This window comes from Stenella coeruleoalba (assembly GCF_951394435.1).
Source record: "Stenella coeruleoalba genome assembly, chromosome: 9".
In the NCBI taxonomy this organism is placed as follows: Eukaryota; Metazoa; Chordata; class Mammalia; order Artiodactyla; family Delphinidae; genus Stenella; species Stenella coeruleoalba.
In genome coordinates, this window is record NC_137155.1 from 19,878,586 (window position 1) to 19,896,106 (window position 17,521).

At 37.3% G+C, this 17,521-nt stretch overlaps 2 protein-coding genes across 2 annotated transcripts in view; one reads left to right on the top strand and one right to left on the bottom strand.

The window, feature by feature from the left end:
• Nucleotides 1-17,521, top strand: part of FBXL13 (F-box and leucine rich repeat protein 13) — a gene marked incomplete at its 5' end in the record, with an annotated part of 181,607 nt that overhangs the window by 127,675 nt on the left and 36,411 nt on the right. The window contains 5 exon segments of the mRNA XM_079931715.1: nucleotides 1,363-1,461; nucleotides 2,200-2,317; nucleotides 2,405-2,567; nucleotides 7,473-7,592; nucleotides 8,563-8,689. Coding sequence (XP_079787841.1) covers nucleotides 1,363-1,461; nucleotides 2,200-2,317; nucleotides 2,405-2,567; nucleotides 7,473-7,592; nucleotides 8,563-8,689 — 627 coding nt within the window.
• LRRC17 (leucine rich repeat containing 17) overlaps nucleotides 1-17,521 on the bottom strand; it is a 163,347-nt gene that overhangs the window by 121,109 nt on the left and 24,717 nt on the right. The gene's annotated exons all lie outside the window — the stretch shown is intronic.

A 17,521-nucleotide genomic window follows, 5' to 3' on the forward strand; every position in this document is an offset into this window, starting at 1 on the left:
TACAAAGCAGAAACTAACACAGCATTGTAAAGCAATTATACTCCAATAAAAACGTTAAAAAAATAATAAAATAAATAAATAAATATTCATTGCTTAAAAAAAAGCATATGCAACAAAAGAAAAAACAGAGAAATGGACTTAATCAAAATTAACAACTGTGCATGAAAAGACATTATTAAAAAGTGAAAAGATAACCTAAAGAATGGGGAAAATATTCTTAAGTCATATACCTAAGGGTCTAGAATCCAGAATATATAAGGAACTCTTACAACTCAACAAAATGACAAATGACCCAACTGAAAATTAGTCAAAGGACTTGAGTAGACATTTCCCTAAAGAAGACATTCAAATGACTAATAAGCACATGAAAAGATGCTCAATCTCATTAGTCATTAGGGAGATGCAAATCAAAATCACAATGAGGTACCACCTCAAACTCATTAGGAAATTTTTTGCAAAAGGAAAATATGGAAAAATAAAAAATAAGTTTTGGCAATGATGTGGAGAAATTGGAACCCTTGTAGATTGCTGATGAGAATGTGAAATAGTATGGCCAGTGTAGAAAATATTTTGGTCGTTCCTTAAAAAGTTAAACATAGAATTGCCATATGATCTGGCAATCTCACTCCTAAGTATATACCGAAAAGAATTTAAAACCGGTACTCAAACAAATAGATGTACACATATATTCATAGCGGCACTATTCAAAATATACAAAATATCTATCAACAGATGAGTGGATAAACAAAATGTGGTATATCCATAAAACAGAACATTATTCAGCCATAAAAAATGAAGTACTGATATATACCACATTGTGGATGAACTTCAAAAACATTAAGTGAAAGAAACTAGACACAAAAGACCACATACTGTATAATTCCACTTATATGAAATATTTAGAATGGGTAAATCCATAGAGACAGAAAACAGATTAGTGATTGCCAGGGGTTGGGAAAAGGTGAGTATGGGGAGCAACTGCTTAATAGGTAAAAGGTTTCTTTTTAGGGTGATAAAAATGTTTTGGAACTACGTAGAAGTTGTGGTTATACAAAATTACGAATGTTTAAATGACCTTTTAAGTGACTGATTTTATGTTATATGAATTTTACCTCAATAAAAAATAGAATAATAAGTTAACTAGACTAACTGTGATGATAATTTCACAAAACCTACATCTAAAAATTAAAGAAATCAAGATTAGATTCTTTGTTTCCTTTTATGTCTGCAATATTTTATGGTTTCAATTTTAAAACACAGTAGCAAAATCATGACATAACTTTGGCTATTACTATCTTAGGGTTTTATTAGAGGTCATACTAATGGGTTCTCCCACATTTTCACCAACTCTGTACAATTCAGATTTCAGTCCAAGGCTTCAGGAACATTGCAAACAGCTGCAGTGGGATTAGGCATCTGACCATCAATGACACGCCAACTCTGACGGACAACTGTGTAAAAGTACGTAGTTGGAAACTATATTTTCTTTTCAGTCACATTTGGTTGGCACATTTTCTAGAGGCTTGAATTATTGAAAAATATGAATGGGTTTTTCATTTTAGTTTTCTTATATAAGAAAATCATTAGGAAATTTATACACACACATTTGAATCCTTAAATACCCTGAGAAGCTTCGTTGCACAGTTAGGATATTTTTATTTCAATGATATTGTGGCTTAAGCATAAACCTTAAGTCTAATTCTACATGTCAAGCTTCTAAATGTAGTGATTCTTTTCAGCATTCCATTTTCTCATGTTTTCCCTTACTTTTTTTTTTTTTTTTTTTTGCGGTATGCGGGCCTCTCACTGTTGTGGCCTCTCCCGTTGCAGAGCACAGGCTCCGGACGCACAGGCTCAGCGGCCATGGCTCACGGGCCTAGCCGCTCTGCGGCATGTGGGATCTTCCCGGACCGGGTCACGAACCCGTGTCCCCTGCATCAGCAGGCAGACTCTCAACCACTGCACCACCAGGGAAGCCCTCCCTTACTTTTGTAACATCATTTAGTTGATTCCTACGCATTACTCAAATGTAAGTGTACTAAAATACATTGAAAAAACGTCCCATTTTCTTTGAAATTAGGACTATTTAATAGCTAATGTGTCTGTTTCTGAAAATATTGAGAGGAAGAAAATAACCTCATCACTTTCATAAGCTTGTTCTCTATACTCTGGTTAATCTTTTTTTTTTTTCTTCTAAAGGCTTTAGTTGAAAAATGCCATCGAATTACATCAGTAGTTTTCATTGGTGCACCACATATTTCCGATTGTACTTTCAAAGCTCTTTCTACTTGTGACCTCAGAAAGATCCGATTTGAAGGTCTGTGATGTTAAAAAGTGGTTTAGCATTAATTTTACTTTTAATCTTGTGGCAATTCAAATACTTCTTTTTTTTAAAAAAAAACAGGAAATAAAAGGATTACTGATGTGTGCTTCAAATTTATAGACAAGAATTCTCCAAATATCAGTCACATTTACATGGTGGACTGCAATGGAATAACAGATGGTAGCCTCAAGTCACTCTCACCTTTGAAGCAGCTTACTCTGTTGAATCTGGCAAATTGTGTAAGGTAATGAGTCATTCAGTCAAGAAACACTGATTATCTAGAATGTTCCAGACTTCCTCAAGATGCTCATCGGTTAGGAGAGTAAACATGAAAGTCAGGAGTCCAAGTGGAGGTAAATGCATAGTTCTGCGGTAAAACAAAGGAGGGGCACCCAACCCAGACTAGTTATGTAGGGGCATGGGGAGATTGTCAGGGGATGCTCAGGATATGTGGAATCACAGGCCCTTGTAAGATTAAATGAATTTGCTGGAACACTTATGGGCCACCTTTCCTAGTGATGGTTCTCACAGCTAGTTCAGTTAATAGGTCTTTTTCCCAAATGGACTTTCCAACTTGCTTATGAAGCACCAATCTTACTGAAGTGTTTCCTCTTGGGTACTAGTTAGAGTTCTCCTCTGTGTGGGTTTGCTCACAGATGGACAGAGGGCAAGTTCTTACTGAAACCCTTTCTTTAGCCGGGTTACAAATGGGCTTCTATCCCGGTATTCTCAGGTGGGCAAGGATTAAATTCTTGCTAAAATTTCTTCCCCGGTGGATAGCTCAGCCTCTTGCTTGTATAAATTTCTTATTATATTAAAGGGCCAGATGATAAAAAAATAGCATTTGATCTACAATGAAATTGGCTAGTATTTGGGAAAACATAAGTCAAGTCAGAGTAATAAGCTAAGCTACACAAAATCTTAACTCATGTTCCCTGTTATTAAAATGGGGAGGCACCATGGGTTGTGGAGGGGAGGTAAAGACAGGATTTGAAATGGGAAAAACCTGGATTACGAAATGAAGCCTTCAGTCAACAGCCAGCAAGGAACTGAGGCCTCCTGTCAACAGCCATGTGAGTGAACTTGGAAGCAGACCCTCCACCCTCAGTCAATCCGTTGGATGATTAAAGTTCCAGCTGGCATCTTGGTTGCAAGCTCATGAGCAAGCTGGCACCATAATGCAAGCAGGATAACTCTGTGTGTGTGTGTGTGTGTGTGTGTGTGTGTGTAACAGCTAACCCTATCTGTATTAACATGTGAAATAAAATTGAATTGCATTCATATATTTCACTCAGGCTTCTGCAGGTTACCTAATTTTAAAAAGAAATGGAGGTTTTTCTGCGTCCAGCAGTAGAGTTGACAAAACACTTCAAAGGACTCCTTGCTACAAACAATTTAGATCTTGGATGAAACATACTTTCGATACATTGCTGAGCCCACAAAGAGTACAAGAAATATCCAATATCCAATATCATGATTCTTCACCACCTTCTCAATGAGTAGACTCTCTAAGACGAACAGTGAATACCAAGCAAACATAAAAGATAGAGCCGCTATGAGCATAAATGTTCATTTCAACATTGGCATTGAGACAATCAGTTTTAGTGAGACTCAAGATAGGGAAGCAGGATGAGACTTCTGCAGTGTCTGGACCTCTTCAAGGGGGACACAGTGGTCTCAGGTAGATAGTACCTAGACCCCTGGAAGAAGTTAGCTCAAAGCTTTTCTGAAGGAAAGCACCTTCTCTTTAGGCGTCCAAAGTTCCCATAGGTTAAAGTCAAATAAATAGGTGCTCGCAATTAAAGACCATCAAATGTACAAAGATATGAGTCACCATGAAGCAAAATAAATTTGAACTTCCATAATTCATATATTAGAATTATCACAGAATATTAAGTAACTATATATGAAATATTTGAAGAAATAAATAATGGAACCAGAAATATAAGCAGACAACAAAATGTGATAAAAATAACTAGATTTACTTGAAAAACTAACTTTTAGAAATAAAAAATATAGTTATTGAAATAAAGAAAATGAATTGCTAATCAGCAGATTAGAACTCACTGAAGAAGAGAAGTACAAAGCTGGAAGATAACTGAAGAAATGACAGCAGAGTGAAAAAAGAAAAAGAAAAATGTGATAGAGTATAACAAAAGACAGAGAAGGTTTAATATCAGCGTTTTAGATTAGATTTTTAAAATTCATCTATAAGAGATACACAGGAAGTTTGAGAGTCAAAGTATACATTTTTCTCAACCACATATCAATCCTTCAAAAAATGGACTATGTATGAAGTTTTAAAGCAAGTTCCCACAACTTTCATAGTATTGGTAACAAACTATATTCTCTAACTACAATGCAGTTAAATTAGGAATCAGTAATAATAAAAAGATAAATTTCAAAAATATATATGATTTAAAAGTGAAAATTCCAGGGCAGCAGAATCACCTGAAGAGCTGAATAAAACTACATATGCCCAAGCCCTACCCCAGAGCTACTGAATCTGAATATCTAGGGATGGAACACTCGCTTATATATTTTTTAAAAAACAACATGGGTGCTTCTGATGCACAGCCAGGTTTAGGATTAACTGCATTAAGCCATTAACTTGGACCATTACCTGTAAAGTCCTTTTCTATTGACTTTTATGCCTCCAGGATTATCATATAGATGTATATATATATCTATATATACACATCCATATATATACACATACACATGTCAGTATATGTGTGTGTGTGTGTGTGTGTGTGTGTGTGTTAGTATATAAATGTCTGTTTTCAGGCTATCTTTTCTGTTCCATTCATTTATCTGTTTTCTGTCTAATCTTGCACAGTACTTTATCTGTAAAATGGGGAAAATAAAGAGTATATACTCAGGATTGTTGTGAGGATCAAATAAGTTAATTCATGTAATGTACTTAGAATAGTGTCTGGCACATAATAAGCACTCAAGGAATGTTACCCTTTATTATTATTACTGCTTTATAATATGTTTTAATATCTAATAGAATGAGACTCTTTATTAGTAGTCTTCTTTTAAGTTATTAGATATTTTTGCCAGTTTATTCTTCCAAGTGAACTTTAGAATAATTTTGTCATATTTCAGAAAAAATCCTATTATTAATTGAAATTATGTTAAATATATAAATTTTGGAAAGATATATAGTTTTATAATACTTATCTGATTTTCTCTTTACCCAAGAATTATTTATTAAAAATGTATTCAGATATCCATGTAGTTTATATCTAATTATCATTGTTACTAATTTTTCATTTTATGACATCATGGTACAAAAATACAGCCTGTACAACTTCTGTCTTTTGGGATCTTTATTTAGGGGTAATGCTGGTGAAAAAGATGATGGTTATGTTGTTTATCATGTTGAATATATATGAATAGTCCATGGAACTTAAATTACATTAATTATATTACTTAAACTTTATGCCCCTTTTCTGTTTGTCAAAAGCTAAGTCTAATACAAAATTGTATCTTAATTATGTTCTTTTTGAATTTTTATTTTTCTTTCATTTTGTATTTATGCTATATTATATATTGCATAAAAGTTCATGACTAAAATTACCAAATAAAAAAAAAAAAGAATCCAGACTGGCCTTGGATTTCTCTTCTGTAACAGAAAATTATTTATAATTGATCTTTTTATTAATATTGTTTATATTGTTATATAATATATATACATTTATATGTTTGGTATTTCTGTTACAGAGGAGAAATCCAAGGCCAGTCTGATTTTTTAGGGTTTTTTTTTGGGGGGGGGTTGTTGGTTTTTTTTGGCTGCACTGCACAGCATGTGGGATCTTAGTTCCCCAACCAGGGATCGAACCAGTGCCCCCTGCATTGGAAGCATGAAGTCTTAACCACACTGATTTTTTAAAAAAATTATTTTACTGGGCTTCCTTGGTGGCGCAGTGGTTGAGAGTCCGCCTGCCGATGCAGGGGACACGGGTTCGTGCCCCAGTCAGGGAAGATCCCACATGCCGTGGAGCGGCTAGTCCCGTGAGCCATGGCCGCTGAGCCTGCGCGTCCGGAGCCTGTGCTCTGCGATGGGAGAGGCCATAACAGTGAGAGGCCCGCGTACCGCAAAAAAAAAAAAAAAAAAAAAAATTATGTTATTGAAGTATAGTTGATTTACAATGTTGTGTTAATTTCTATGGATAGTCTGATTTTTTTTATCACACACACACACACACACACACACACACATATATATTTTAATTGTTACATCATTACACCATTTCACTGTATGCAATTTCATGGCAGTAAAGAATATGCTCCCTAAATTCTATACCCAACCATATTATCTTCATTGGGGTGATACCTAATCAATGTAAAATTACCCTGTTAGTCTTGCTTAATATTTTTACTAGTATAGTATTCTAACTCTATGTAAAATTATCACCCCTGTGTTAATTTTATTTATCTTTACCTAATACCACTGCACAATTTTCTTTGTTTTTGTTGTCATCTTATTATAAATCTGTTTCTGGTTGACTATTTATAATTTAGAGAATCATTTATAAATGTGGACTTACATGGGAGGGGTGGGAGGGATGGCACTGACACATAGGTGTCTATGATTAAGGACAGTATGGGAAGACTGAGGTCAAGATCTTACAGCATCAGATTTTCTCTGCTTCAGAAAGAAAGGATCTTTAGGTAACTTATTAGGTTCCCAGTCCAGCTAAATTGACCTGTACTTAGTGGAAATTCCTCCAAGATTTTGACAGTAGTTTGACTGTTAGGCTTGGTTCTCGCTATCCTAAGTTTTTGTCTTTTTCTTTTGCAGGAGATTGCGTCAGGCACTGTTTAACATGATCACATTTTAACCCCAGGGAAGAAACCTTATAGGCTATCTGTTTTATTAATAATTAGGCCACCTAATTAAATGAACAGATGAATAGGAATACCATTTTTAGTAATATTTCTCCCATTACTATCATTTATATATTTTCTATTAAAATAAAAGCTATATAATCAAATTTGGTTTACAAATGTTGGCAAAATACCAGATATAGATATCACCTTGCTATTTTGGAATGTATTGGGTATAGTAACTTATTTTAATAGTATTCTACATATTTATACATAAAATCACATGTAGAGCTTTTCTTACTCTTTCCTACAGAATTGGTGGCATGGGACTAAAGCAGTTTCTTGATGGTCCTGCAAGCACAAAGATAAGAGAGCTAAATTTATGTAACTGTATCCACCTGGGTGATGCCTCTATTGCAAAACTATCAGAGTGGTATGATAAAACAATAATATTTTACATCATGTTATTAGTAATCGTATATTTGTTAATAGGACAGATCAGAGGTAGACTTTTGAAGCCATGTGGAAAACATGAGGGATGTCCAGAAGCTGGTCCAATATTCAGCAAAATGAAATAAGACATTGGAGTCATGGAATGAATTAATCTTTTGACTATATCTAAGACGTTTCTTATAAAATTTCAACTTGCAGAAAGTCTGAGATCGAATCACTCATGAAGTTATGAATAGCTATACCTGGGTGACTTCTCTGTACTTTTCAAGGATATCATCTCTATGTAAACCTTTACAGTGTTTCCCAAGGGATATTCTAGCTGGTGGGTTTATTCTTGATCCTGTTTACTTGTAAAAGGTCTTGTGTACACTAAAGGGTTAAGTACAATTCTTGTAACACACTTGTAAAGATAAGTGAGAAATTTAACTTTGCACTTTTAGTGGTCATTCATCGTGGTATTTAGGAGTTGCTCCACGTGTAGATGTATTTCTGGTGTATCCCAAAGCCGCGAAAGAAGGCGGTCCCAATCGTGGTATTTACATGATAGTTTTTGTATGCATGTAATATATTTTTTCTTAATAGAAATTGCAATATGAAATGAAATCACAGAATGTTTTATACAATAATCCACCTCTCTTTCATTCAACTTTGTAATGTCAATTATTTCTACTTTTTTTTTTTTCCTTGGCTGTGCTGCCCACAGCATGTGGGATCTTAATTCCCGACCAGGGATCGAACCCGTGCCCCCTGCAGTGGAAGCGCGGAGTCCTAACCACTGGACGGCCAGGGAAGTCGCAATTATTTACACTTTTAAGCTTACTTTTATGACAAGAAAAGGAAAATCCTTGTTTCAACAGCATTTGCTTTCCCCAAGTAGTTTTTAATATGAAGAAATTTCTACTGAGTGTGATTAAAAGCTAAAATGAGCTCTTCATGCTACTTTCTTTCAGCTGCTCTAATTTAGACTACTTGAGTTTACGAAATTGTGAACATCTGACTGACCTAGGAATTGAATTTATTGTAAACATCTTTTCTTTGGTATCAGTAGATCTCTCTGGAACAGACATCTCTAATGAGGTAAAAACAATTCAATGACTTCTATTGCTTTCTGTAATATAATCATTTTCCATTGTGTAAACAATGGAGAGAACAATTATTTTTATTTCTTAGAATATTGGATTATAAAGGGCAAGTTTGGGAATATTGTTTCTGGAATAGCGATGGATGAAGTTATTTGTAAATCAATGGTCTTGTTTTTCTTCTTTAAAAATTGGCAAAACACAGTATTTTGAGGAAAGTCCTGACAGATCAGAGTTTTATGTGATAGATCTGACATGTGTTTCAATTATAGACATTTGGTTATTGTGGAGATATATTTTGGATGGCTTAGGTATATTTTTCCTGTGGATTGTATATTCTATAAGACTACCTGAGTGCCTTGAGATTCAAGTCCTTAGTTCAAAACTGAAGTCTAGAAATGGCCTCTACAAATCTATAAGAGGATACATTTTAAGAAACTCATTTCTTGCAAGCTGCTGTTGCTACTCGTCAGAGTTGAAACACAGGTCACACCTATCCTATCATTCCAGCACTGCCCCATTTACTAATCAAAATGAAGATAAACCCAGAGATCTGTCATGTTTCTGAAAGACTTTAATGGACTGTAGTTAGATAAGGAATGTACTGGCTTCTCTTAAAAATCAAAGCATTGGGAGGGATAGAAGAGGACAACAGAGGTGAGGATCTCTCCCCCATCTGCTTGCTAAATCCCTATTCATCCCTCAAGTTCATCAAATATCACCTGTCTCTGAGGCCTTCTCTGAGAAGTCCTACCTTACAGGCAAGTACAGGAACTTCTCTATGTACATCTCCAGCCACAGTGCATTCTTTAACATGACCTGTTTCTGTTTCTCACTGCATTACTGATACCTGTGTTATATGTCCATCCTTCCCTACATATTCACTGGGCTCTTTTAAATAACTATGTCTGTTCATTGGTTCAGGTTCTTTCCTTTCTTTATCTAAGAGTGAATTTAGATTCAGCCTCCATTCTGCTAGGTGGTCTCCTCTTCCCTTCCCTGGAGTGTTGTCTAAATGTAGTATGAGAGTGGGAGCTCAGGGCAGTTACATGTAGTCAACTCATGGTGGAATCAAGCCTGGTCTTCTCAATGCTGTCTTTTGTCCAAGGTGGAATCCAGTGAGATGTCTGAGGGCCCATTTGGTTTCCTTCCAGGTAAATTCCTGATGTGTCTTCCCTTTCCTGGCTCCAAGCCCCCCTTCAAGTCTTCAGGCTCCTTTGTCATAGGGGCCCTTGCTCTGGGCCCCTCCGGGTCATCCTGGGGCATGGGGACTCTGTGAGGCCTTCTTAGGTCCACAATCCCAGACATCCCCTGCAGACATTTTCCTGCTGTTACATCTGGGTGTATTTGCCCTCAGACCCGTGCCTCACCCTTCTCACTCTCCTGCAGAATGGCTGATTCATGTCAGTTAGATTCCAGTTGGGTTTGGTGCTTGTGAGGCATTTGTGCACAATGGGAGGGTCAGAAGGAGGGAGAGGCCAGGTTTTCCTCCACCTTTCCTTTCATTATTATCATCAGCTGCATGTCTTTTGTGATCTACTCCCTTTAGTCAGAACTGCTGTGGTTCTAGCTTCCCTCCTGACCTTGGACTCTGGGCTCTAATAGACTTACTAGAGAATGGACTTGAGGCTATGGGGAGGGGGAAGGGTAAACGGTGACAAAGCGATAAAGAGGCATGGACATATATACACTACTAAACGTAAGGTAGATAGCTAGTGGGAAGCAGCCGCATAGCACAGGGAGATCAGCTCGGTGCTTTGTGACCGCCTGGAGGGGTGGGATAGGGAGGGTGGGAGGGAGGGAGACGCAAGCGGGAAGAGATATGGGAACATATGTGTATATATAACTGATTCATTTTGTTGTGAAGCTGAAACTAACATACCATTGTAAAGCAATTATACTCCAATAAAGATGTTTAAAAAAAAAAAAACAAAAAAAACAAAAAAAACCACCATTGCTTCCCGTTGTCTTTCCAGCATAGGGGTGGTAGTGGTTTCCTGCTGCTAAATCTCTAGATTTTGTCATTATTCCATTAGGCTTCTCAGTTCTCTAACACCTATGTCGTCAATTCTCTTTCACAATTAAATTTCCTCAGTTTGAAATTAGAGTTGTTTTTATTTTCCTCATTAGATCTTAGCTGGTAAAATGATGAGCGTAGGAAAACTCTCCTGCCTTGTCGCTTTGTACAGCCATACCAGGGAAAGGTAGAATGAGTTCTCATGCACTCTTAGACCCCCAAACCTATCAGGAGATAGAGTCCAGGGAGGTCTGGAACAGGGCCCTGTATCCCAGCACCTCATTCTTTTGCTTCCCTCCTGCTCTCCCTTCCCCTCTTCTTCCTCCACTCTCCCCTCCTTCCCCCGCTTCTCTCTCCCTTCTTCTCCTCTCTCCTTTCTCTTCTCCTTCCCCCTCTGCTCCTCTCCCCTCTTCTCTTCTTTGCTCCCAGTCTCTTCTCTTGGCATAGATTCTTTGTCTAATCTGAGGGTGGAAGAAATGTTCCAACTGATTACATGGTTTTTAAAAATGTCATGTTCCAAGTCTTTCAGGGTTTAGAATTTAAAGCTTACAAGTCTAGGATGTCTTTCTCCTGTGTTGTTCTGTAAAAACCCTTCCCTGACACATATAAGTAGAAGGCCAGGCTGTTGTCTGAAGGGTCACAGGGTAACAAGAAGGATCAAAGCACATTTTAAAGTACATCAAAATATAATTCCATCACAGCACTCATCACAAGCCTGAAGGATCTGGTGAACATTTGTTGAATTAACGAAGGTAGGCTCAGATGCTCTATCCTAGTTTTTAGCATTTGCGAAAAGCTCAGTTTTTATTTTCGAAGACCATATATTAAAATTTTTAACTGAGGAAAAGTTAAAAACTTAGGAATATAGCCTCAAGTCCCATTCACTTTTAATTTTCTTGTAAAGAATACACACAATCTGAAAGAGCACCTATGGAGAAGAAAGCTAGTTGTTTTCTGCCAAAAGTCTGAAAAATATGTCTTCTGAAGGCTGTTGTTTTCTTCCTCCAAGTAAGTTAAATTGTGATCTAAAAGTCAAATCATTGACAACATAGTGCTACAACAGCTGTGGAAGCTAACCTCAAACAGTCAAATTAAAATGAGTCAGCCCAGATGTCAACTCAGGCAGCTAAACACCAGCCTGGATTGTAGGTCTGATGAAGTGCAAATATGACTATAGACTTAACATTCGAGATTTAAACTCTGGAATGTTACAGATATTCACCAGAGATCAAATGTGACCACTTACGCCTTTGGGAAAAAAACAATTTATGTTTTCTAATAATTATGTTCACTCACAATTCTTTTCACTAGTGAGTTTTTAGTTACAATCACACTACTTACTTAGTTAACAAAAATATACTCCAATTACATTGTGCTTGGTGCTGGGGATACTGGGCTGAACAAAACAGACAGGGCCCCTCCTCCTAGCCCTTACATTCTAGTGGAAGACAGGTGTGAGACAAGTGGTTACAAAACATGATGGGTGTGGGAAACAAACAGATGGGAAACTTAACCTGGCTCAGAGAGTCAGAGAAGATCTTCTTTTACGAGAGAAGGAGAAAGAGTATGTGGTGAGCCAAAGAAAAAGCTCGCACAAAGGTAGAGAGGTTGAAAGTATGGTCGCATCAAGGAAATCTGCACATTTAGGTATAGCTTGATTAGGAGGAGAGTGGTGAGAGATGATGTTTGAGAGGTAGGCGGGGGCCAGGTCATAAGGGGCCCAGAAGCCACAGTGAGGAGTTTGTTCTCTGCCTTGTTGGCAATGGAAGGACATTCAGTATTGTCAATTAGACAGTAACACAGTCAGACTGACATTTTGAAAAGGTCCCTCTATCTGCTGGATAGACATGGGGATGACAGATGCACTAGTGACCAATTATAAAGTAATCCAGGTGAAAAATTATGAGGGTCTATATTAGGGCTATAACCAGGGAGATGGTAGTAGGGCTGGCACAGCAGATTGAGGGACATTTAGAAGAAAGAATCAACGGGAGCTAGGGATAGAAGGAGTATGGGGGTAAGGAAGAGGGGGAGGGAATCAAGGATGATGCCAGATTTTTGGCTTGAGCATCTGTATAAATGGTGGTGTCCTTTACTGAGCTGTGTCCCTTCCATAGGGGGAGGAACAGGTTGGCTACAGGTTGGGAAAATAGGCATGTTTAGTTTGAGTCACCTGCAAGACAGCTTTATAGAGATGTATAAGCGCTCCGGAAATAAGCAGGGATATCAGTGAAATTTACTCTTTGGAGGTAGAAAAGCTCTCTAGGGTTGCAGTGGGTGATGGGGCACTGTGTTCAGAAAGTCATGGATACTTATGAGCAAGTTAATCAGCAAAGGCAAAACTACAGATATTTAGAAATCCAAAAAGATGTTTAATTGAGAGAGCTAACTTAAATGGGGGAAGCCAAGAAGAGAACACAGTTATTTCAAACTTTATACATTTTTTATAATTATTTTACTGTCTTCGGCCATTCTTTTTGTGGACAATAGTGACTAATGTATTACATCATCCATGAATAAAAGTTACTTAGGAAGTTATCTAATAAGCATATTTTATAGAAAAGGAAAAACATCAACTTTTCCAATATAAACAGGATAGGGTTTGTAAGTGAAGGAAATAGCTTATTAATGTGATGGTATTTTAAGCTATCTTTAAAACTCTTTAACTTTCTATAACTTTTTCTTAATGTCTATTTCAGTGGGATGTTATTTGTTCTCTACTTACCCCAGAGGATTGTTTGAATATAAGGTTATATCTCCATGTATACAGGAAAATGTTTTCCACTCTAGTTAGGAGAATTATCATTTGCTGAAGACCACAGGATCCACAGTTAGGGCAGTTCAATCTGTTGCTTAAACTGTTTTAGTCACCACCATACTTGTTTAAAGGAAAAATGAGTCAGAGCAATGTTCCAGACAGTATGCTTAGACAGAGGCTTTAAGAAGACTCTTTCATTTGCCTGATTTTCAAAAGTTTTCACCATGAGTGCCTACTGTGTAGGCCATCTCCTGGAGTCCCCTCACTGGAATGTGAGATCCATGAGGCTGAGACTTTGTTTTGTTCACTGCTGTTTTCCCTGGGGGTAGCAGACACTCGATAAGTACACATTGAATGAAGGAACAAATGCTGAGCTCTAGGGCACCAAATTTGAATAAGATCTGTTCCCTGCAGCCCAGTTTGGAAGGGTGTGACTAATTTAAATATGGTGTGGCAGGTGTAGTGGTAGAGGAAGCAGAGAAAAGGGTCTATTAACTCAGTCTGTCTAACACAGAAGCATGCAAATGCATGCTTGTTGAAGGAACTTTACGTAGCTTAGTACTGCTAGAATATACTGTGAAAAGGAGATGTCACTGAGGGAATATCACGTTATCCCCAAGGAGCCTGGACTTGAATCAGTGGATGATGAAGTAGCATCTAGAAGGGGAGCCACAGTCAGAGTCAGCCTCCCATTTTAGATTATTTGGGTTATTCTCTGGGTGACAGACTGGAGGGGAGACCAGTGGGAGTTACTTCAATAGTTAAAGAAAGAGATGAGGAGTTCTTGAACTAGGTCACAGGACAGAAGTAGTATGGAAAGAACTTATTCAAGACTACTTAGGAGGTAAAATTCAAAGAACTTGATGACTGATTAGATGTGGAAGATAAGAGCCTGGGGGTGAGGGGGAGGATAAGAATGATTCCAAAATCTGGCTTTGGGTGGATGGAAGTCCTACCTGAAAGAAACTTAGGTAATGTAGGAAAAGTAAGGATTGTAATTCTTCTTGAATTTTATCAGACTGAGTCAGTTTTATCAGACTCAGTCAGAGTGTGTGGGATATTCAGGCCAAAGGCTTGGGAGAGAGATCCTGAAGGAAGACTCAGATTTAGGAGTCATCAGCATGGAGGTGTGAATGTGGCCAAGATCCGGAGAGACAGTGTAGGGAGTAAGGAGAGATGTGTACCCAGGAAGAACACAACAGAACACCAATATTTAAAGAATGGGAAGAAGATAAATCCATGAAGGATACTAAAGAGAGAAGATGAAAAATATTGTAAGAGAATCAGGTGAGCGTAGTCATGTGTGGAATGTTGAGGGAATAACCAACAACATCTAATAAAACAAAAATAAAATCGGAGAAAGACCAAAATTTGAAAGAACATTTACCATTAATTAAACAGATGCCTGCCAACCCCTCTGATATCATTTCATGTGCCTGCTCCTCTCATTCTCTTTCCTCCAGCCCCACTGCCACTTTCAAGCTCCTCAAACAAGCCAAATTCTTTCCTACCTCAGGATCTTTATACATATTATACTTTCTGCTTGGGATGCTCCTCCTCCCACTCTTGTGCTTGGGTAGGTAGATGCTAAGCAAGTAATCCCTGATGTTCCTGACAATAGCTGTAGAATCTTGACATGGGCTGATAATGCCTTTTAAGATATTCTGGATGTAATTTTATAGATACTAAACATTAGGCATGCTATCTGTAATTATCAGAAAATCACACTCTCACAAGCCTCTTAGATAGCCTCATCCACGAGAGGGCAGACGGCAGAAGCAAGAAGAATTACAATCCTGCAGCCTATGGAACAAAAACCACATTCACAGAAAGACAGACAAGATGAAAAGGCAGAGGGCTATGTACCAGATGAAGGAACAAGATAAAACCCCAGAAAAACAACTAAATGAAGTAGAGATAGGCAACCTTCCAGAAAAAGAATTCAGAATAATGATAGTGAAGATGATCCAGGACCTCGGAAAAAGAATGGAGGCAAAGATCGAGAAGATACAAGAAATGTTTAACAAAGACCTAGAATTAAAGAAAAAACACCTCGAGGATTTAAAGAAAAAACAAACAGAGATGAACAATACAATAACGGAAATGAAAAATACACTAGAAAGAATTAGTAGCAGAATAACTGAGGCAGAAGAATGGATAAGTGACCTGGAAGACAGAATGGTGGAATTCACTGCTGCAGAACAGAATAAAGAAAAAAGAATGAAAAGAAATGAAGATAGCCTAAGAGACCACTGGGACAACATTAAATGCAACAACATTCGCATTATATGCGTCCCAGAAGGAGAAGAGAGAGAGAAAGACCCGAGAAAATATTTCCCATGTTAGAGAAGTCAAAAACTTCCCTAACAGGGAAAGGAAAAAGCCATCCAAGTCCAGGAAGCGCAGAGAGTCCGAGACAGGATAAACCCAAGGAGAAACACGTCTAGACACACAGTAATCAATTTGGCAAAAATTAAAGACAAAGAAAAATTACTGAAAGCAGCAAGGGAAAAATGACAAATAACATACAAGAGAACTCCCATAACATTAACAGCTGATTTCTCACCAGAAACTCTACAAGCCAGAAAGGAGTGGCATGACATATTTAAAGTGATGAAAGGGAAGAAGCTACAACCCAGCAAGGATCTCATTCAGATTCGATGGAGAAGTCAAAAGCTTTACAGGCAAGCAAAAGCTAAGAGAATTCAGCACCACCAAACCAGCTCTACAACAAATGCTAAACGAACTTCTGTAGGCAGGAAACACAAGAGAAGGAAAAGACCTACAATAAAAAACCCAAAGCAATTAAGAAAATGGGAATAGAAATATACATATCGATAACTACCTTAAATGTAAATGGATTAAATGCTCCAACCAAAAGACACAGGCTCGCTGAATGGATACAAAAACAAGACCCATACATATGCTGTCTACAAGAGACCCACTTCAGACCTAGGGACATATACAGATTGAAAATGAGGGGATGGAAAAAGATATTTCATGCAAATGGAAATCAAAGGAAAGCTGGAGTAGCAATACTCATATCAGAAAAAATAGACTTTAAAATAAAGCATGTTACAAGAGACAAGGAAGGACACTACATAATGATCAAGGGATCATTCCAAGAAGAGATATAACAATTATAAATATATATGCACCCAACATAGGAGCACCTCAATACATAAGGCAACTGCTAACAGCTATAAAAGAGGAAATTGACAGTAACACAATAATAGTGGGGGACTTTAACGCCTCACTTACACCAATGGACAGATTGTCCAAACAGAAAATTAATAAGGAAACACAAGCTTTAAATGACACAATAGACCAGATAGATTTAATTGATATTTATAGGACATTCCATCCCAAAAGAGCAGATTACACTTTCTTCCCAAGTGCACATGGAACATTCTCCAAGAAAGATCACATCTTGGGTCACAAATCAAGCCTCAGTAAATTTAAGAAAACTGAAATCATATCAAGCATCTTTTCTGACCACAACACTATGAGATTAGAAATCAATTACAGGGAAAAAAACGTAAAAAACATAAACACATGGAGGCTAAACAGCACATTACTAAGTAACCAAGAGATCACTGAAGAAATCAAGGAGAAAATCAAAAAATACCTAGAGACAAGTGACAATGAAAACATGATGATCCAAAACCTATGGGATGCAGCAAAAGCAGTTGTAAGAGGGAGTTTATAGCAATACAAGCCTACCTCAAGAAACAACAAACATCTCAAATAAACAATCTAACCTTACACTAAAAGAACTAGAGAAAGAGGAACAAACAAAACCCAAAGTTAGCAGAAGGAAAGAAATCATAAAGATCAGAGCATAAATAAATGAAATAGAAAAAAGAAAACAAGAGCAAAGATCAATAAAACTAAAAGCTGGTTCTTTGAGAAGGTAAACAAAATTGATAAACCATTAGCCAGACTCATCAAGAAAACGAGGGAGAGGACTCAAATCAATAAAATTAGAAATGAAAAAGAAGTTACAACAGACACCACAGAAATACAAAGCATCCTAAGAGACTACTACAAGCAAC